Genomic DNA, 22,964 nt, shown 5'->3' with positions numbered 1-22,964 from the left:
TTTGTGAGCTGGAATGTTAAAGGCCTGAATCTCGAATTGAAGAGAAAGAAAGTATGCTCTCACCTAACAGTTAGCTTAAACGCTAAAATAGTATTTTTACAGGAGACCCACTTACTAAGCAAGGATCAGTTCAGACTACAAAAAGACTGGACTGGCCAAATGTTCCATTCTAGCTTTATAAAGAAAACTAGAGGGGTGGGAATTCTCATACACAGAACAATTCCATTTGTAGCATCAGAAGTAGTATCGGACCCTGAAGGGAAATATGTGATGGTCATGGGCAACTCATTTAACAGTAAAATTACTTTGATAAATGTTTATGCACCCAATGTTGATGATAAGGAATTCATGCAAAATCTATTTGCATCCATTCCCAATGTGAACACTCATAAAATTATAATGGCTGGGGACTTTAATTGTGTTTTAAATCCACTCTTAGATAGGACTCCTGTGACAGGGGGGACGACATCTAACACTGCAAAGACAATTACACAGTTTTTAAATGACCACAACTTATCAGAGCCCTGGAGGTTTCTTAACCCAAACTCAAGAACATATTCGTTCTACTCACCAGTGCATTATAGCTACTCAAGAATTGATTATTTTTTTATAGATAATAATTTCCTGCCTACGATTAAATCATGAAATACGACACAATTGTTATCTCCGACCATGCCCCTCTAGTCTTGGAGTTAAAATCATTAAGCCCCTCACACTCACCTCGCAGATGGCGTCTTAACCCTTAACTTCTATTGGCAGACGAGAACTGCACAGAATTTATATCCAAACAAATCATCTTCTTCCTAAAGACAAACACGCCCACAGAGGTTTCTGCAGGAACACTCTGGGAAACTCTAAAGGCCTTCTTAAGAGGACAGATTATTTCATATCTTTCCCACAGAAATAAATTAGAAACCAAGAAAGTGTCAGAGCTAAGAAGCGAAATTACTAGAATAGATGAAGAACAAGCCAGGCGTCCAAGTGAAGCTCTTCACAGGAAAAGGCAGGCCCTGCATACAGAACTTAACATCTTAACAACTAAAGAAACTGAACAAGTTATTTATAAGTCAAGACATCATTACTATGAACACGGAGAAAAAGCTAATAAGCTTTTAGCTCAACAAATTCACAAACAAGAAGTTCGCAATGCAATACCAGTAATCACCAACACGAATGGAGAAGAAATCATTGACCATAAAAATATAATGCACGCATTTAGAGATTATTATAAATCCTTATATTCTACTGAGTTCAAAGAAGACAACACACAATCTAATGCATTTCTGGATACATTTCAGACACCACAAATAGATGTTTTAAGTGCTGAGGAACTGGATAAACCTCTGACGCTAACAGAATTACTAGATGCTATAAAGTCACTTCAAAGCAGGAAATCAGCAGGCCCGGATGGTTACCCCGTAGAATTTTATAAGAAATTCTCCACTCAGCTAGCTCCCCTCTTATTGGCAACATTTACAGAAGCTAGTGACAACCAAATACTACCTCAAACATTTCGTCAATGCATTAATCACCGTCTTTCCTAAACAAAATAAGGACTTGTTACAATGTGCATCATACAGACCAATTTCACTCCTGAATAATGATGTTAAGATACTCTCACAAATTCTAGCTAGAAGGATGGAGAAAGTGCTGCCATAGGTAATATCACAGGATCAAACTGGATTCATTAAAGGCCCACACCTATCTTCCAATCTCCGACGTTTGTTTAATGTTATATATTCACCAGCAAAATCAAACACCCCAGAGATACTGTATTACTATCATTAGACGCAGAAAGAGCATTTGATATGATTGAATGGAACTACCTTTTCACTGCATTGGAGAAATTTGGGTTTGGCCCGAATATTTGTGCATGGATCAAACTACTGTATACCAATCCAGAAGCTTCAGTTTGTATTAATTACATTTGCTCAGACTACTTTAAACTAGAACGTGGTACCAGACAAGGATGTCCCTTGTCACCACTGCTGTTTGCAATTGCCATTGAACCCATTTGCTCAGACTACTTTAAACTAGAACGTGGTACCAGACAAGGATGTCCCTTGTCACCACTGCTGTTTGCAATTGCCATTGAACCACTGGAAGGACTGGAACAGAAAATTTCTCTATATGCAGATGATATGGTTTTATATATATCAGACCCAGAAAACACTGTGCCTGCAGTTTTAACAGCACTAACAGAATTTCAAAAGATATCTGGTCTTAGAATTAATCTGAATAAAAGTATACTCTTTCCAGTGAATTCACAAGCATATATTAGATTGGACACCCTACCTTTTACCATAGCAGATCAGTTTAAATACCTAGGGGTAAATATCACAAGTAAACATAAAGCTCTTTATCAACAAAATTTTGCCGTCTGTATGGAAAAAATTAAGCAAGACTTGCATAGACGGTCAACCCTTTATCTCACTCTAGCCGGAAGAAGCCGGATGGTCGCAGGGACATCCGGCCATGGGCCGTGGACGCAAAAGACGTACTGCGCAGGTGCCCCACAAATCCCACCCCCCCCTCCAAGCAACCCCCCCCTCCAAGCAACGAGAACCGGATGGAATGCAACGTAAAATAAGAAATGAGGCGCCACGACCACAGAAAAAAGGAGTCAGACGCCAGTGCCGCACACGGCGCCGCATGAAGCCCATTGCACACGAAACGGGACACACACAAAGAGGAGGATTCAACAAGCCCCTAGCACACAAAAAAAAAGAAGCCGCGAGCGCCACACAAAGCCCATTGGACACGAAACGGGACAGACTACGGACATAGCACACGAAACATACACAAAAACGACGATTCAGACCCACGACCACACTAACATAAATAAGAAATGACACACAAAGCCCCATTTCTGAAGGAACCGTTCGTATTAAACATACGTCATCTCAACACGTTCACACTATGCAGCATAGGTGGATCTCATTACAATGAGGCACTATTAACCGTTCAACCGCAGAAAAGGCTCCATATTAACAGTGAGTGCGATCCTCCTAATTACTTATCCATATTTCTCACGCTGAAGAACAAACAAGTCATGAATTCACGATCACGGGTACAAAACGATACGGCTCGGATAACGGGACCAAACACACAAACCCGCATGAAAAAACAAAATACACGTCGGCGCCTACAACACGCTTCTGAAACTCCGGAAGAAAAAATGTCTCGGCTCCAAAAACGCAAAGCTCAACTAACACAGTTACAGAGACGAGCCCAAATGGACAGACACAATGAACGTAGACACATGCAGCGTATGGGCACGGGTTCAAAACGAAACACCTCGCGTCTCAGACATACAAAAACGGCAGCGAAGAGACAACATAAATAAACGCAGACATCTACAACGCGCATGTGAAATGCCGGAAAACAAGCAGGCAAGGCTCCAAAAAGAGAAAGCTCCACTGACCGACATACAAAAATGGACAAGGCTCAATACAAACAATGCATGACGTAGACTACAACGGACTTCTCACACAGCACAGGCGAATCGATTACAGCTCCAAAACAGCACGTCCCAAATATTGGACATGCAACGACGCGCCTCTCAAACAGCACAAGCAAAAGATACACGTCACGGACATCAACGCCAGACACCTGCTAAACTCTTGCGCCACTTAGCTGACAACGCGTTCAATAATGAGTCCAGTATTCCGGAAAATTCATTGGGATTAATGAATGTCATTTGCAATCATTGTCATTCGCTTAACTTCCCTGAAGAAACAACTGGCAATACAAGTAATGAATTTACACGTTGTTGTCAAAAGGGTCAAATTAGACTGCCTCCTTTACATTCATATCCTGAATATCTACAGAAGCTTCTAACTAACGATGTACCTGAAAGTAAAAACTTTATGAACTGCATTAGATCCTACAATAGTTCATTTGCTTTTGCATCTAATGGCATCCAGTCACTTACTCAACACCATTGATAAACTTCTACAACCGTTGATGAATAATAATATTCCCTTTGGAGGAAAGGTACTTTTATTAGGAGGAGATTTTACACAGTGCTTAGCTATTGTTCCACATGCCATGCGCTCGGCTATTCTTCAGTCCACCTTAAAATACGCAGACAATTGACATTGCTTTCAAAAGAGTTACGGAGATATTTGGAACAGCAATCTCATTACACCAAATACCCCTTTTAACACAACGAACTATATTATGTCCAAAAAATATTAATGTTGATCACATTAATAACCAGGTCATTTCATTACTTCCTGGAGAGGCACAGCTCTTTCTAAGCTCTGACAAAGTTGACTCTGATGACAACAATGACCATCTTAATTTCCCCTTAGAATATTTGAACACTATTAACCCAGCCGGATTACCACAACACAATCTTAGCCTTAAAAACGGAACAATAATCATGCTATTAAGAAACCTTAACACTAAACAGGGTTTATGCAATGGTACACGTTTAGTTGTCAACACCATGCCACACAATGTTATTGAAGCAAAACTTCTTACAGGATCACATGCTAACAATACTGTTCTAATTCCTAGATTTGACCTTACAAGTTCTGACCTGGAATTACCTTTTACACTTAAACGGCGACAGTTCCCCATTAAACCTGCCTTTGCCATGACCATCAACAAATCACAAGGACAAACCATGGACAAAGTTGGCATCTACCTCTCTGAGCCTGTTTTTGGACATGGACAACTTTATTTGCTTCCTATATGCGTCATCTACACCTTCACACTATGCTATATCTCATTCATACATCACGCTCTTTGTAATTTCACAACACCAGGGGTTGGCGAGCGAAGCGAGCAGGGGGCGGAGCCCCCTAGTCCTTCCTAAACTTCTTTTTTAATTTCAAAACATTCCAATATATATCAATAAATCGTTTTTTAAGCAATTAGATTCAACAATAACCTCATTCATTTGGAACTCAAAACACCCATGTATCCGAAGAGTGACCCTACAAAGACCTCAGGCAGAAGGTGGCATGGCTTTACCTAATTTTCAGTTTTATTACTGGGCAGCAAACATACAAGCCATAAAAACCTGGACACAAAAAATGAACATACACAGGCTTGGCTCGCAATAGAAGTAAAATCCTGTAGTACTTCTTTATACTCCCTGCTCTGCGCTCCAGTAAATACAAGTTATCGCAAATATACTAATAACCCAATTGTGTTTTACTCACTCAGAATATGGAACCAACTTGGAAAGCATTTTAAGATGGAAAATCTTTTATCTGCGGCACCTCTGCAAGAGAACCACCTCTTTCAACCTTTGCAAACATATCCAGTTTTTAATACCTGTAAAAGTTTTGGGATTAAAATGCTCAGAAATCTTTATATAGACAACATATTTGCATCTTTTGAACAATTACGCTCCAAATTCAACCTCCCAGCTACACATTTCTTTCACTATCTTCAAATTAGAAATTTTGTTAAACAGAAATTGCCTGATTTTCCTCACCTCGTACCCTCCGCCATGCTGGAAAAAATACTGCTCAATCTCGATGAATTAAACACCATTTTCGCATTATATAAAATCTTATTAGAGTCCCTACCTTTCAAAGACCCAAGAGGACATTGGGAAGAAGATCTCTTAATCAATATATCAGAAAAGGAGTGGAAGGTAGCAAAGCAGAGAATTCACTCGAGCTCCATATGCGCAAAGCATAGAATTATTCAACTAAAAATTATATATCGAGCTCATCTGTCTCACTTAAAACTGTCCAAAATGTTTCCAGGGCAAGACCTAACCTGCGAACACTGCAACCAAGCTCCTGCCTCACTGGGTCACATGTTTTGGGCCTGCACCAAACTAACATAATTTTGGACCAAAATTTTTAAGTGCCTTTCAGACAGCCTTTGTATCACAATTCCTCCTAACCCATTAGCAGCTGTGTTCGGTGTTCTTCCAGACGGACTTGAAGTGGAGAAGGACAAGCAAACTGTGATTGCATTCACTACACTTTTGGCATGCAGACTTATTTTGTTAAATTGGAAGAATCCTAACTCTCCTCTGATAAGTCAGTGGGAAACCGATGTTTTATATTATTTGAAATTGGAAAAAATCAAATTCTCAGTTAGAGGATCTGTACAGAATTTTTTCAAAACCTGGCAGGATCTAATCAATATTATTTTAGAATAAGAGAAATAACTATTACCGCATTTATTTCCCCTCTCCATTTTTTATTTAAGTATATATATTTCTTCCTTTCTTTTGTTTATTGTTGCCTTATTTAAAAGCCCTAAGCAATTCTCCTTTGGCTGAGCTCTCCTTCTCAGGGGTGGGGTTTGATTTGTCTTCAATTTTTTTTGTTATAAATTGATCTATTTGTATGGAATGATTACAATAAAATTAATAAATAAAATTTAAAAAAAATATATGATAATGTTGATGTGCAAGTGAATTTCTAATAAGGAGGAGGATTCAATATAGCTGGGGAAACTTAGGACGTAAGGATAGAGTGAAACAGAATGTGACAGCTGCAGACAAACTGTTTTAATAAAGACTGGTTTTAAAATATACATGGACTGGTAATAAACCCACATTACAATACAAGTATAAAACTCAATCAATTCAAGTTGAGAAAATTTTAGTCTGACTTCTATTCAAGCTGTTAGCTGTTAATTTTCACGTATTTTGACTTACCTTCATGGTACATTCTGGTGTATATGGCCATTCAATTGTAACTACTTTGTCAAATGAGATGTAACATAGATGTTTTATTGTGAATAGTGTTCACTAAAGTCACTTTAACCTCTAAAGTTCTTTTTTATTGGTGAACAAGTTAATACTAGAAATGCCTAAATTGTTAGCCTTGACTTGCACACACTTCCTGCAGTACTTACCTATTAACATTCACTCAGCATAGATAAACTCAAATACAAAGCAAGAATACCCTAAACACTGACCAAAGCTTTGATTTGATATCAGGGACTAGAAGCAGCTCAGTCATGAGCTGTCCCTGCTCAGTATTGCACATGTGTCAATCCATCCTCAGATAGCTCCCTCTAAAAGGGTTATACTTGAGAACACGCTAGCAAAACCTGAGAGCTGCCACAAGGGCTACTCCTGCCAGTTTTTCTCACCCTTATAGCTACCTTTCAAAGGGCAGAAGAATTTAACAGAAGGTAAGGGTTTGCTTGAAAGCCTTCCCTTCACTGGTTACAGCAGGCAGTTCTCAATTCACTACTCCTGAAAGAACTTACTGGTAACCTAAAAGAGCACAGCTTTATATTAACACCATTGCCAAATGTCACTAAATAACAAGACAACTTCAGTGATGTAATATCCAAACTTTATTTCAGTCATTACTTCTATTTATTTGAAGAAGAACCAGTCACAAACGTTAGATATGAAAACATACAACCTGAATAATTCAAATGAGTGTCACAGCAAGCTTTTGAATCAGCAACGGCTTTATCTTTAGTTGCTACAGTTTTTGTCTTCTTAAGCCATGATAATTGTAAGTGCTGGGATGATTGTTAAGCAAAACAGAGTTGTCTTCTCACTTTCTGGCAGCTATGATGTCTCTCTAAAAAGTCATTTGAATTCATAGTGACTTTCTGGCTGCTTTATTTAAGATGTTGCATCATTCAAAAAATTGGACAACTGGTAAGTTCCCAAGGTCAGATTGATTGTTAGTTAAGTAAAGGTTAAGAAGCTTTTCTCAGCAATTCTAAAATAAAAAACACACTAAGATAAAATACATAAATTGTATTTTACAAGTCATATTTAGCATACTATAAAATCACAATTTTTTGTCAGTGTTACAATAGATAAGTATACATTTTAAAGAATCAAAGATAATAATTGTTTTGGCAGTGCACTGTCTCTTGGTATGTCAGAGGACTATGACTATGTGAATTGTGGTAATTTAGGAGGCAAGATGAGGGAGAGTTAGTGGGGAGAGACCATGTTACTGTTTATCTGTTCTTTTTTTTTCTAAATGCCAACTTAACAGCATGGTTCTCGTCTATAAAACCCAGCTATAATTATGAGAAATCAGTGTTAAAACTAAATTCTGAAATAACACACTGCTTTTACTTAAGATTAGAAAATTTTCCCCAAAAGTTCAGAAGCATTATTTCTCTGACCAACCACTGAACTTTGTTAGCTGCAAGGTTGTTATAGTTTTGCCTTTTAATATTAGTTTTTATTTCTATATGCTTTATGACCTTACTTGTTGAGAAAAGCCAAGCAAAATGACACAATTTATTGGCTAACTAAAAAGATTACAATATGCAAGCTTTTGAGGCAACTCAGGCCCCTTCTTCAGGCAAGATGTAATACAGAAACTGGAGTTCCCTGTGTTTATATACACACTCTAGGACAAGAAACAACATTGGTAAATCTTTAAATGAGAAATCTTAAATGTAAAAAATGAATAGATTCATTCAGGCTAGGGTTAATTTAACAAGAGAGAGAAGGACAATGTATGGCCAAGATCTTTGGATAAGATGACTATCCAACAAAATCTTTTGAAGTTTGTAATGAGTTTTTCAAAACAATGTGGATCTGTAGACAGGTTGTCTGTCATTCTGAGAGATGTAAACAATCCTCATATCTGGCCATAAAACTCTTGTCTTTATTCAAGCTATGTTGTAATGTATTAAATTTTAGCATAAGTTTAACTTCCCATTCTTTTCTCTTTTGCTGTGTTTTGAAGTTGCCCATAAGCACTGTGACTTTAAAGTCCCTGTCACAGTGTCCATGGCTGTTGAAGTGGGCCGCTACAGGAATATCTGTGTTGCCATGTTTAATGTGGAACCTGTGTAAATTAATTCTCTGGCAGAGTGTTTGTCCAGTTTCTTCCACATAGAGTGCAGTGTCAGGACATTTCATGCAGAGAATTAGGTAGACTACATTAGATGAGCTGCAGGAAAATGATCCCTTTATGTGATGTTCAAGTCGGCAGTGTGGATAACTATACGGTCTGTATCATAAATGTGGGCACATGTTTTGCATCTTTTCTGTAGGCATGGAGATGTGCCATTTTCTGTTGGTTCACTTAGGGAGCTTTGGACAATTAGTTGCTGAAGGTTTGGTGGTTGTCTGTATGCCAGGAGGGGAGGTTCAGGAAATACATTTTTCAGTGTTTGATCATTGTTTAGTATTGGTTGAAGTTCTTTTATAATTTTTCGAAGTGTTTCAAGATGTGGGTTATAGGTGACAACAAGGAAGTTAAACTTATGCTAAAATTTAATACATTACAACATTGTTTGAACAAAGACAAGAGTTTTATGGCCAGATATGAGGATTGTTTACATCTCTCAGAATGACAGACAACCTGTCTACAGATCCACATTGTTTTGAAAAACTCATTACAAACTTCAAAAGACTTTGTTGGACAGTTATCTTATCCAAAGATCTTGACCTTACTTGGAAATTCAGATTAGTTTTAGTTTTCTTTTGTGTATTTTTAGTTTTAATTTAGTTTTTTATTTCACAAAGACATTTCTATTTTATGGGAGGCATGGTGGCGCAATGGTAGCACTGCTGCCTCGCAGTATGGAGACCTGGGTTCACTTCCTGGGTCCTCCCTGCATGGAGTTTGCATGTTCTCCCCGTGTCTGCGTGGGTTTCCTCCAGGTGCTCCGGTTTCCTCCCATGGTCGAGAGACATGCAGTTTAGGTGGATTGGCGATTCTAAATTAGCCCTAGTGTGTGCTTGGTGTATGTGTGTTTGTGTCCTGTGGTGGGTTGGCGCCATGCCCAGGATTGGTTACTGCCCTGTGTTGGCTAGGATTGGCTCCAGCAGACCCCCATGACCCTGTGTTTGGATTCAGCGGGTTGGAAAATGGATGGATGAACGGATTTCTATTTTATTTTTATATCTATTAGTTTCAGTTTTAGTTTTAGTAATTATGGCATGGAGCTTCTACGGAGTATAGTTTTGTGTCACAGTCAGACAGAACTGTACACTTAACGGAACTGGACATGAGTTTAATGTTAGTGGAAGCTTACTACACTACTTGGTTTACTATCTGGTTTTGTTTTTGTCTGATAAAAACAAGTATAATTAAAACCAGATACTGAATATGAACAATTTTACACAATTTTATAATTTTTAAAATATTTTCTATGTCATTTGTGCTGAATAAATGTGTGCTGACTGTTGGCGCTTTTTATCATTTTCTTATATTGCCCAGAATGGGTCCATTTGTAATGATATTTAGGTTAATTTTAAGGTTTGAGGGTTTTTTATTCAAAACGTCTACAGCACACTACATATCTCGCTCCAAGACAATGTGCTTAAAATGAATGCCTTCAATATTTCATTCAAAAATTTCCCATACTGGGCTTTGTTATTTTCTACCAGCCATACTGATCTCTGATTCCATCTCAGGCACATACAATTTATTGACAGAAATTTGCCACCTGTAGGCCTGAAAAGATATAAAAAATCAGAAAACAGATTATACTGTGTTCCACTCTGTGCTAATAGTAGCACGCCTGGTTCCAACGGCTGCCAACATACTGTAACAGTAGAGGCCGCTATCGACCCCTTGAACCCTCAGGTACCATGCCAAACACCAGGTAAAAGTGCAATACTTATTTATTTTATAATAATAAAGTGCACTAAGCACCCTCCACTCCACACTACTCATACAACTCTCAATACTCCAATGAATCAATAATAATACACAATCCTCCTCTCCCAGACACTTAGCCACCCTTCCTCCCAGCACAGCTCAGCGTCTGTGCTTTCCCAAAGTCCTTTTATATCCCCTGACCCGGAAGCGGTTCCAACCCTACAGTCCATGATTCGTTATCCCTTCCGGGTCAGGTTAAAAGTCCTTTTCTTCATCCCAGAAGCACGTCGTTCCTTCCGGTCATGTGATCAGGACGCACTTCCGGATTATAGGGCACGTAGCACTCCGCGAGCCTCCCTACAGCGGCTCCTGGTGGTCCCCATGGTATCCAGCAGGGCTGTTTATAAAAACTTCAAGGTCCATAAGGCCCTGCTGGAATTCGGGGAACTTCCATGCTTCTGGGAGGGCTCCATCTGGCGGCCTGGAGGTATGGGCCGGAATATTTGGCCGGTCATCCCTCACAGTACATATGTACTAGTAATAGGATGTCAGGGCCAAAAGGGTTAAGAACAAAAAGAATATATTTCAATTATCTATTTTGAGAGAGAAACATTGAAAAAAAGGTGGACAAATATTTTAAAATATAATTCTGCTACTGGATTATTTTCACTATATCAGGTATTTTGAGTTGTGAATATGAACTAAAAAAGATAAATAAATAAGTATAGAATAAATACAAAAACACATTAGTATTAGTGATGGGAACTCCGGCTCTTTTCAAAGCTTCGGATCTTTTGGATCGGCTCCCTTTAAAGAGCCGGCTCTTACGGCTCCCGAATGGCTCTTTGTTTAGTATCACTTGGATGCTTATATTTTAGCCTAATTAAACAATTATGAATGGTTTCCATCCATCCATCCATCCATTTTCCAACCCACTGAATCCGAACACAGGGTCACAGGGGTCTGCTGGAGCCAATCCCAGCCAACACAGGGCACAAGGCAGGGAACCAATCCCGGGCAGGGTGCCAACCCACCACAGTATGAATGGTTTGTGTATAAGCAATTTCTTATTCATTGTTTTCAGACATTAAGTATTTTTATGCATTTTTTCATTACAATAAATACACAGTTACTATTGTTTAACATCTTAATAAAAGCTTTAAATGAACAACTTAACACAGCAAACAAATTAAATAAAGGCCAAACTCAACAACAACACAACACTATGACTCTTTAAATAAAAGTTTTTAGGCCAGGTTGGCATTCTGAAATGCCAGATGCCTCAGCTTAGATGGGCTGATGCAATTTCTTCTGTCCGTGATTATTTGTCCTGTTTTTGAGAAGACTCTTTCTGAGGGGACCAATGTAGCGACAATGCAAAGTCTTCCTACCATTACCTTAACCAGGCGTGGGTAGACTGCAGCCTTGGCCTCCCACCAGCTCAGTGGGTCTTCAGATCTTTGGATGAGGGGCTCCTCAAGATAGGACCTCAACTCCAGCATAGCATCAGCTGTGGGAATTCTCCTTGCAGTGTCTCCTGTTGCTCTTTCGTCAAAGAGCCTCCACACAGCAGAAGCTTGCGGTTCCTGTGAACACGCCCTTGCTCCAATTTCTTCCTCTTGGCCCTCTGATGGAGGAGCAGACAGGCTGCTGGGGTTGCATCTTGCTGCTGCTGTACTTATTCTTTGAAATGCCTCATCCACAGCTCTGTTGTCATTAAATGCTACCTTTTTTCCAGAGCAGTGGTTTCGGAAAGCACAGTGTTGTACTCCATCCTCAGATATATAGTTATGGAATAATTGTTTGGGACAAAGTTTTTCTGCTATGGAGAACATACATGGGGTTTAAGGCCTGTACAAAAGTTGTAAATCATCTGTCCTCCACAATGGAAAATGGTTAAAAGTCGCTAGCTATTTAGCCAGCTCCTCATCGACACTTATTTGTTTGTTTGGCGTCATTTGTTTTGGAATAAATGTGCTTATTTTGGTTTGAACTGAAGACCGTGTTATACCTGCAGTTTTCGGTAAGACAGTGGATGCTGCAGCAGAAGTACTTGGCTCTTTTCCAGGGTCAGTGGATGGCAGGAGAGAGGGCACGCCCTCCTCCAGTTGCACGGATGGGTGGGTGGTTCTTATATGTCTGTGCAGGTTTGTTGTTGACCCTGCTCTAACGGATATTTTCATATTACAAATTCTGCACTTAGCTTTGCAGTCTTCAATATCACTGAAATGCAGCCAGATGCTGCTTCTTTTTCGGCTTTCACTTATTTCTTCACTCTTCTTTTTTTCGTCACGATGTGCTTGCATTTAAATCTGGCTCCTCGTCTGTCGCTGCGACAGTGTTGCTCTGTGTACCTGGCCTGTACCAACACTCGCTGTCTTCGGAGCGTCTGCCCCCCTTCCTTCTTTCACATAATGGTACGATCCTAGTCCGATGTGTTGTTCGTGAACGAGTCGGTATTATGAGCCAATGTTCTGTGCGCCCATATAAGTCCCGCCCCTGCCGAATGGATTTTCAGCAGAGCTGAGCAGGAGCAGCTGAAGCTTCGGCTCTGCTCGACGGGCATCGGCTCCTCTCGTTTGCTTCAAAGCATCGGCTCTTAGAGCCGGCTCGTTCGCGAACGACACATCACTAATTAGTATGTGTAGTTTTTCATCACTTGGCAGACTCTCTTCACCTACCTACTTGTAGTTCAGTACAGACGTTGCCAACTCAGGAATTTTACAAAGTTTGTATCACTTCATTGTTAAACGATGTATTTAAATGAAAAGTGATTGGTCAGTATCAATATGCTGATCTTGTATGATGACCTAGTCGGTCTCTCGATCAGTGTCATTTTATTTTTAAAAATCGGGAGTGGTCTCCCCCATACTTTCTCATATACTCAGATATGGGGATGAATATTTGAGGAGTAAACCGGAAGACAATGATTATATTTTTATATTATATACATTAAAGAAACATCAACAACAAATCAAATCAAATTAATAATACATTGAACAACTATTATAAAAGTAAAGTTGAATAAATCAGACTCTGCAGCTGCATGAATAAAAAAAAGCTAGTACCACTTTGAATTGATGGATTTGGCCCAAAAGTTAATATAGATCTACAATTTTGGTATAACTACCACATGCTAAATTTCATCCATCTATCTTGTTGTGTTTTTGAGTTATTGTGTTTGCACACACACACACGCACACGCACGCACACACACACACACACACACACACACACACACACACAGACATAATTCCAAAAAACGGTATTTTTGGACTCAGATAAGTCTATAATGTCAAGATTCATCAACATCTCTAGGTCAATTTTTTTTCATGATTGCTATACTTTCTCTATTCTTCGTATACGAGAAAGTAAAAACAATTTCTCCTTGTGCAAAGTGGCACGTGAATTACTGTCGACAAAAAGCAGTAACCACGAAATAAACTGAAATGTTACTTACTCCTGATTTTTTTCTCCATATGGTAAAGGTTTTGTTGACCAGCACATTCTGATTTCAGACATGTGAATTACATCTTCATATACAACAAGCACAAAGAAAAACAGCACGTAAATTGCTTTATATTTCACATGCTTTATGAGCCCGCATTCAGCTTGTTCTGTCACCGCAAATGCTGTCTGAACACCTGCCCTCCATCACTAGCCGCCGTACGCTCGATAAATATATACGGGCGGCTCGTGGTGGATGACTTTCTGTTACAGAATTAAAAGTTAAGGGTTAAAGACTAACTGTCAGAATATTTATTCAAAAACAAAAACTAAAAATATTTTTAGTAAATTATTTCATTTCAGTAAGTCTTTCCAGCTAATTTTATAGTTTCATTTAGTTTTAGTTTTTCATTTCGGTTTACAAAAATGTTTTTTAATAATAGTTCCAGTTTTAATTTGAGTTTCGTTAAGTATAATAACCTTGGTTAGCTGGAATGTCAAAGGCCTAGACAGATGATAAAATTATTCTCCCACATCAAAGGCCTAAATGCTAAGATAGTATTTTTACAGAAAACTCACTTAATAACTAAGACCCAGGCTCAACTAAAAAGAAACTGAGTTAGGGAAAAAATTTAATCTACCTATAAAAAGAAAACTAGAGAATTTTAATATATAACTGAATTTTAATACATAAGGCCATTTGTAGCATTAGAAGCGGTATCTGACCCTGAAGGGCACTATGTCATTTTGATGGGTAATTTATTTAATTATAATGTAATTTTGATAAATATACATGCACCTAATATAGATGATAAAAATTTTATATAAAATATATTTGCATCCATTTCCAATATATAATAAAATTGTAATGGCTGGAGATTTGAATTAAATTTTAAATAGAGACCTGAATAGATCTTCAACTGCAATGATAATATTAAAATACCGCAAACACAATCTTATATCCAAATTCAAGAGAATATTCCTTGTTCTAACCAGTACGTCATAGTTACTCAAGAATTGATTATTTCCTCATCGATAATAATTTATTGCCTATAATCAAACCTTGTAAGTATGACACTATTGTTATCTCCGATCTCGCTTCTCTTATCTTGGAGCTTGAATCATTATTTATAATATTATTATATAATGTATAACTCATCTTGTAACTGACATCTCTATTCCCTGTCATTACCAGATGTGAACTTCTCAGAATTCATCTCCAAACAAATCAGTTATTTTTAAGAGACTAATGCATCCTCAAAGGATACTGCAGGAACATTTTTGGAAACTTTAAAGGCATTTTTAAGAGAATATTATTATCTCAAATAAATTGGAGACCAAGAAGGTATAAGTATTAATCACTGAGATTTTCAGAATTGATCATAAATACACCACGTCTCTAACTGTGGCACTTTACAGAAAAAACTAGGCTCTGCCATCACCCTTGACAACAAAAAAAACTGAATAACTCATCTTTAAATCATGAAATTATTATAAACATGGAGAAAAGGATAATAAGATTTTAGTTTAATAAATCTATAAGCAGGAAGATTGCAATGCAATAATTGAAATTCCCAGTGTAACTGGAGATAAAATCATGGACCATAAAAATATAACCTACATATTCAAGGAGTACTATAAGACCTTATATTCCTTTTAGTGTAAAGAAGATAAGACACAATCTAAGGATTTTTTTGACACAATACAAATACCACAACTTGCAGAACAATGCAACAAGCCTCTAATACTCCTGTAGAACTTCTGGATGCTGTAAACTCACTCCAAAGTGAGAAAGTGGCAGGCCTTGATGACTACTCAATTGAATTTTATAGAAATTTTTCAGCTAAGTTAGCTCAATTATTATTAACAACATTCATAGAAGCTAGAGAAAGTAAAATTTTACCTCAACCGTTTGGCCAAGATTCAATTACCATTATTCCAAAGGAAAAAAAAGGACTTACTACAATGTGCATTATACAGACCACTTCCACTACTGAATAACGATGTTAAGATACTCCCCAAAGCTTTAGGTAGAAGGACTCAGAAGGTGCTCCTTTCTGTAATATCACAACACCAAATATGATTTATTAAAGTCAGACACTTAGCCTCAGACTTTCAGAGTCTGTTTAATGTAATATACTCACCCACAAAATCTAACTCACTAGAAATCTTATTATCTTTGGATACAGAAAAAAACCTTTGATTGGGTTGAATAATAATAATAATTCATTACATTTATATAGCGCTTTTCTCAGTATTCAAAGCGCTATCCACACAGGGAGGAACCGGTGAGCGAACCCACAATCTTCCACAGTCTCCTTACTGCAAAGGAATGGGAATGTTTGTTCACTGCATTGCACAAATTGGGGTTTGGCTAATATATATCCGCATGGATAATCTAGAAGCCTCAGTTCATATTAACAGCACCAACTTAGACTACTTCAAATTAGAATATGGTACTTGAGAAAGGTGCCCTCTATCACCATTGGTTTTTTAATAACCATTGAACCATTAATTTATTGTTTTTCAAAATACATCAGAGCTAAAGGGGATTACTAGAGAAAAACTTAAGCAAAAGTACAAAAAAATGAGCAAAAATGTAAAAAAAGTTAACGTACCCCACTGACCTTTCTATTTATGTAAAAGTAAGAAAGTACTGGCTTGAAAATATGCTTAAAGTATTAAGTACTTGCCGAATGCATTCCCTGTTTCAATAATACAATATGGCATTATGTATGCCTACTGAATGTATATTGTGTTAAATACAAAAATAGTAGAGGTTATGCTGATAAATGTATGTTTATATATTCTGTGTAAAACAATTCAAGTAATGAATTGTACAAAATAATGAATACATTCTAATATAAATGTTACAGTATTGCACAGATGATTTATCTCTAAATAGAAAAAATCATTAATGAGACAGGCACAATTTTTACTTGCCCTTTTAACATCTAAATGAAAGAGTCTGACAGTATCACACAATTGGTACTGTAATGGAACCTAAGAAGATGATTATTATCATAGTGACAATGGAGTCAAAAACAGACAAAAATGGTAAAAAAAGTAGATATTTTTGTTACCTTTCAAGCATATTTTCTCACATGAATATTACTGAAAGATAAAATTGGGAAACATTGTTAAAAAACAACACTCAGTTTATCCATATTCCAAATATGTTTATTCAGAACAGGGTCATGGTGCAGCTACAGACTTATCCCAGCAACCATAAGGTGTATTCAACAACAATCTCTGGACAGGACGTCATACCATCACAGGATGAAAATACAGACATACACACACACATGTACTAGGCCAGTTTAGCACCACCAATCCACTTAACCTGCATGTCTTTGGACTGTGAGAAAAAGATGGAGGACCAGGAAGAAACCACACAAACATGGGGAGAACATGCAAACTCCACACAGAGAGTACCAGGGGATAAAACCTAAAACAACTGTTATCATTCTAAGTTTTAGTAAAGTCTTAGTAAAGCTGAGAAAGAGAATTTTATGTGGTGTAGCATAATGATATGATGATTTTTGAAAGCATAGTAATGGAAGATCATTTGAAATAATCATTTGACATATGGTGCCAGTTAAAAAATGAAGTAGTTTAAATTTAATTAATTAATGCAGCTTTTTTATATTGTTTTGAACAACATAAAAAATGTCTTTAAAATGGTCTCCACCTTTAACAACACATTTTTTCAAAATGAGTTTGCAAATACTTTAAAATACTGTGGTCTCCATTCAATTGTTCAATTAACTGGAAAAAAGTTAAATTATTCCTAAAAATATATATTTGCTATGTGTACTTGGTGAATAATTCAATGAACAGTCCAGTTTGTAATGTTTAACTCTACTGACAAACATTGTGATGAATGTCTTCTGCTTGTCTCACCCTTTTGAACTTTTTCAGTGTTCTTGCAGTTCTAAGTAGTTTAAAAAACATGTCTTTCATACTACCAGTAAATTGATATTTTATAGAATTACTTTAAAATAGTATGACAAAAGGTTCTCACCAAAGAATGGTGTCCCACCATATTTCACATACTCAAAGGTGTAGTAAGTTTACATTTTGCCCAGTCTTTTTCATTATTAAAATAAAATAAGATTATCTGAAGGCAAGCAATGTGTCACAACTGAGTTAGTCTGATTTTATCCCACTTACGTCAAGCCAAATATAGTAAAAAGCTCGTTGCAACTGGATAACTGAGAGTCAGAGCATTCTAATGAGGTGCTGTCTATAGTTGTCTCTGACTGGTCGTTTGTAAAGTTTGAGTCAGATTCTGAGCAAAGTTTTGACTTTATTGAGAACTACAAGACTGATGAAGAACTGGAGTGCTCATAAATTCACATAATTCATTGAAAAGAGTTCTTTAAAAATAATAACCCATTCATATGACTGTAAAATGTAACAAATGCATTGCCTTATAGAAATGTAAAAGTGAAAAATATCCACATCTAAATCTATTTAAGTACAGATATGTGAAAAATGTAGTTTAAATATCTAGGGATAAAAATCACAAATATAAAGATCTTTTTCAAAGCAATTTTGGCAACACTATGGAAAAAAATCAGTCAAGACATTAACAGATGGTTTACCTTTCTTCTCACCTTAGAAGACAAAAAGCTTCTATTATCTAATTCAGAGAATCTCTATATATATCAAAAATTATTCTTTAAGAGACTAGACTCAATTATAACCTCATTTATTTTTTTGCATGATCATCAGGAGCTGTGTCCCTGGAGTGGCAGGCTAGGACTGAAGGGTGTGTTACAACTATTTGGGGATCACACTACTCAGCCTCCCTGGAAAAGCTAATGTTAGGGTAATGGAAAGGAGACTCCATCCAGTCGTATAACCTCACACCATGAGTAGCATTGTGGTTCCCATCCAGGCCATGGAATCACTGGACCAGCTCTTTACTCTCATGAGGACCCTTGAGGGGGCATGGGAATACACCCAATCTGTCTACTTGTGTTTTGTGGACTTAGAGAAAGCATATGATTGCGTTTCTTGAAGGATTATGTGGAGTATGCAGGGAGAGTACAGGGTTCCAAGGCCCTTAATAAGAACATATAATCACAGTGAAAACTGTGTCTGCATACTCAGAAACACACTAGCAATGTCCTCAGTTGATGTGAGACTCCCCCAAGATTGTGCTTTGTATCGTATCTTGTTTGCAGTTTTCATTGACAGGATATCAAGTCACAACCAGGGAGGGAAGGGGATCCAGTTCAGTGGCCTTAGAACTACTGTATGTCACTGCTTTTAGCAGACTATATGGTCATGTTGGTTTAATTGGGCTGTAAACTCCAACATACAGTGGGTTAGTTTGTGACTTAGTGTGAAGCAGCAGGGATGAGGATCAGCACCTTCAAATCTAAAGCCATAGTCCTCAGTGCAAAAAAGGTAGACTGTCATCTCAGAGTAGAGGGTGAGTTACTGCATCAAGTGGAGAAGTTTAAGTACCTCGGGGTGGTGAAATCAACAAACAGACAGGAGTGGTGCTACCTAAATTTCAGTTTTTTTACTGTGGAGCAAACATTCACACTATAAAGACCGGGAAACTGGAAATTAATGAATTTACACCAGCCTGGTCAGCAATGGAAAGCAAGTCTGTCCAAAACATTTTTAAAACATGGCAAGAATTAATTAAACATTTTAGATTAAGCATTTACAGTATATAGAGTTAGGTTATTTTGTTAGGTTTTGTTTTTTCTCTGTTTTCTTTTTATTTCTGTGGTATTTTTTCTAGATTGATTCTGAAGTAATTTGTTGCATAAGCTCTGTAAATTTTATCTGTTTGATTATATACTATGTGACTTTCTTGAAGTAAAAAAAAAACAGATATAATTCATTTTTTCCATTACCCACAATTGCACCTAAAAAGCTTCAAGGTGCCCCACAACCCTGTATGGAAAAGCAAAAGAACATAAAAAATCTCACAGTAAATATTGCTACCATCTTGCTTTAGTTTAATTCTTTAAAAAAAATTGAAACTGGATTTTTCCAGTATTTTCTGTGTGTTACACAATACATAAAAGATACACTTATGTATTTTGTATGCCTGCCCTGAGATATCTTCCCATATCTGTATTTAAAGTGCAAAGTAGAGAAAAACAAACAATAAACAGAAGTTCAATGATAGATTTTATTAAAGAAAAATAACATTATTTTTTTCATTTAATTTATGGCTTTGAGAAAATTACAGTTAAGCTTTTATTATTTAAAGCGATTTATTTAAAAGTATCTTTTAACCTTGCTGTTATAAGGGCAACTCATGGTATTAAATTTAATGAACTGCAGTGATTCAGTTTTCTAATAACATTAATCAGTGGTTCAATCAAATAATATTATGAATTATTAATATGATGTACATTTTATGCCATTTTAAGAAACATCATTATCTGTCCTTTAAAGTTTGTTTTTATCATATCAAATTGAAATTTAAGTGTATATGAATGTAATATTACTTATATGAATGTAATATTACTTATTCAGTCAACTTTCAGCCTTTATTGAAAATATGAAGAGGTCCATACACTGAAAAATGAATTTCAGGTTAGGAAGAAATAAAGCCAATCTGTATCCGACATGTACTAGAGCCTGTGGTGGCAGTTCTCTCATTGTATTTGGCTGAGATGATGAGTGCAAAGTAGGCTCTGAGTTTTTTTATTTAAGAAGCTAATGGGTGCAGATTCCCAGGGTCTTGCTAGCAGAAGTGTTACCTAATGGCAGTGTTAGTCCAAATGTGACTCCCGAACTCAGAATTAACTCCAGAACTGACAATGGAAGAAATCCAATAAAAAATATTTGGTATGATGAACTAGCTGCACGGTGCAGAGTCAATATTCTGTATTAAATGGAAGACAGTCTTAGTGTGTATGTCTGTGTGTGGGTTGGGGTTGGTGGGCCTTGGAATGAAAGAAGAAATCTGTGTACATGATGAATCAAGATATCTGTCCCTGCGTACCCATTTAGCGTAATATACTGTTTAACAGACTGAAAGTAGACAAACAGATTTTTATTGGTTTGTAATTTTGAGGGTTTTTTTACATTTTGTAATCTTCTTAGTGTTATTATAGGCCTTATATTTGCGATTCTGCATGGTGTGATTGTTATGGACTGGTGTACAGGCCAGGGCTAGCTACTTGCTCCTTCCTCTTGCTGCTAGAATAACCTCTGAATCTTCATAACTCTCACCAAGCAAAGGAGACCTATAAGTAAAATGGTGCATTTATGTTAAAAATCCTGAGATACACCTCTAGATGGTGTCATGACAATAAGATGTGGATATGGTAGTTAAGTAACTCTCATGTATCTTTTTAATAACAATTTATAAAAGATTACATATATAAAAGAAACTGTATACATTGTTGCGAAATGTGTAACCTGCTGGCACTCTGTCCAGGCCTAACTCCTGCCTTATGCCTCATGCTGCCAGCATAGTTGTTGATGAGCCTTAAGAGCCTTTAACACAAAATATAGGCATAAATTAATACAGTTTGTACTGTATGTGCCAAATGTTTTCCTTTCCTTCACATATGGTTACAATGGCATTTATCATGTGTATACACACATGATATTTTTACAGTGTTTACTGTATATATATTACGCTTTGTGATTTCACTATAGATTTATGTTTTATTGCAGGACAGTGCAAAACTTAAGCTCTGGAAGAGAAGATGGTTTGTTCTTTCAGATTATTGCCTTTTTTACTACAGAGGTAAAGAAACAAGGACTTTTCTAGCATTTGTGAATCTGACTTTATTGCACTTGGCAGTATTTCATATATTACTATATTACCATTTTAGATAGCCGTGAGGAAACTATTTTAGGAAGCATTCCTTTACCAAGCTACAGCATTCAATTGTGCGACTCAAATGAATGCAAAAATAAGAAATTTGCCTTCAAGGTATGTGACCCAAAAAAATTAAAAAATTGAAAATTTTCCTTAAGTAATTTCAATGATCACAGTAAATCTTTTCCCCAAAGACAACGGATTAGAATAAATAAAAAGGAGTCTTTGCCATGTTATTCTCCATAGGCACAGCATGCTGGTATGAGAACATACTTTTTCAGTGCTGAGACTCAAGAAGACATGGCTGGGTGGGTGAGAGCGCTGAAATTGTCAGCCAACCTAGACAAGGAGCAAACCAGCCTTACCAAGTAAGATTAAGAAGAGATGGGTAGTCAGAAAAATGCAGCAGAACAAATAGTTATTTTTCTTTTTTTTTTTTTTTAACCTCTCAGAGACCAAGATTTTACTCAGCTTGAAGAAAGTTGTCCGTCTCTGGACTTTGCCATCCCTAATACTTTAAGGGACAATTCAGCACCTCTTAGTGATACAGAGCTGGGAAATCAGATAGATACTCTGAATGATTCAGTCATCATGAACCCTTCCAAGGAGCAAATGAACAAAGAAGAGGGCAAACGTGGTAAAGAAAAACAAACAAGGTAAAAAAAAAAAAAACTTGAATAAGGCAGAGACAGTCCTACAAGGAGCGGTAGTTCTATTGCCATAGATGCAGAGTACAGTGAAGTTCTTACATGCATATCCAGCCAACTTCACATCACAACTCTTCATTTAATTTTTAAGAAAACTCAAATTAGCTTATTCCTCTTTCGTTCATGAAGAAACAATAATTTGGGTGACATAATTTTAGACAAAGAAGCTATTTCTAAAAGTAGGCAGTAATAAGATCCATTAGGATGTCACCCATGAGATCCAAGTGTTTTAGGTTAAACAGAGGAGACCTGGTATATTCACCACACTAAGCTGCATTGTTTTGCTGTTGCTCTACCAAAACCATGACCATAACATTTTTTTATCATGAGCCCAATGTGTCGCTTCCTTTTTTTTAATTGATTTTATTTGAAGCAAATAACACTCCATATAGTCGAATCAAACTTATCAAACCCAAATTCAACCCCGATCCAAAAGAGAAGAGAGCCAACAACCAGACTAAATCTTAAAAGCAACAG

General features: G+C 37.0%; 1 protein-coding gene across 1 annotated transcript in view; it reads left to right on the top strand.

Moving 5' to 3' along the window:
- The window catches only part of LOC114660049 (pleckstrin homology domain-containing family A member 7-like), a 54,623-nt gene extending 32,188 nt beyond the window's left edge, over positions 1-22,435 (top strand). The window contains exons 4-7 of the mRNA XM_028812566.2: positions 21,633-21,705; positions 21,794-21,894; positions 22,027-22,168; positions 22,241-22,435. Coding sequence (XP_028668399.1) covers positions 21,633-21,705; positions 21,794-21,894; positions 22,027-22,152 — 300 coding nt within the window. The 3' untranslated portion in view covers positions 22,153-22,168; positions 22,241-22,435. The remainder of the gene's footprint in view (positions 1-21,632; positions 21,706-21,793; positions 21,895-22,026; positions 22,169-22,240) is intronic.
- Positions 22,436-22,964: the final 529 nt, after the last annotated feature.

Source organism: Erpetoichthys calabaricus, chromosome 11, assembly GCF_900747795.2.
Source record: "Erpetoichthys calabaricus chromosome 11, fErpCal1.3, whole genome shotgun sequence".
Classification (NCBI taxonomy): Eukaryota; Metazoa; Chordata; class Cladistia; order Polypteriformes; family Polypteridae; genus Erpetoichthys; species Erpetoichthys calabaricus.
Note: the sequence above shows the minus strand (reverse complement) of the source record. Positions and strands in the feature narration are given on the sequence as shown.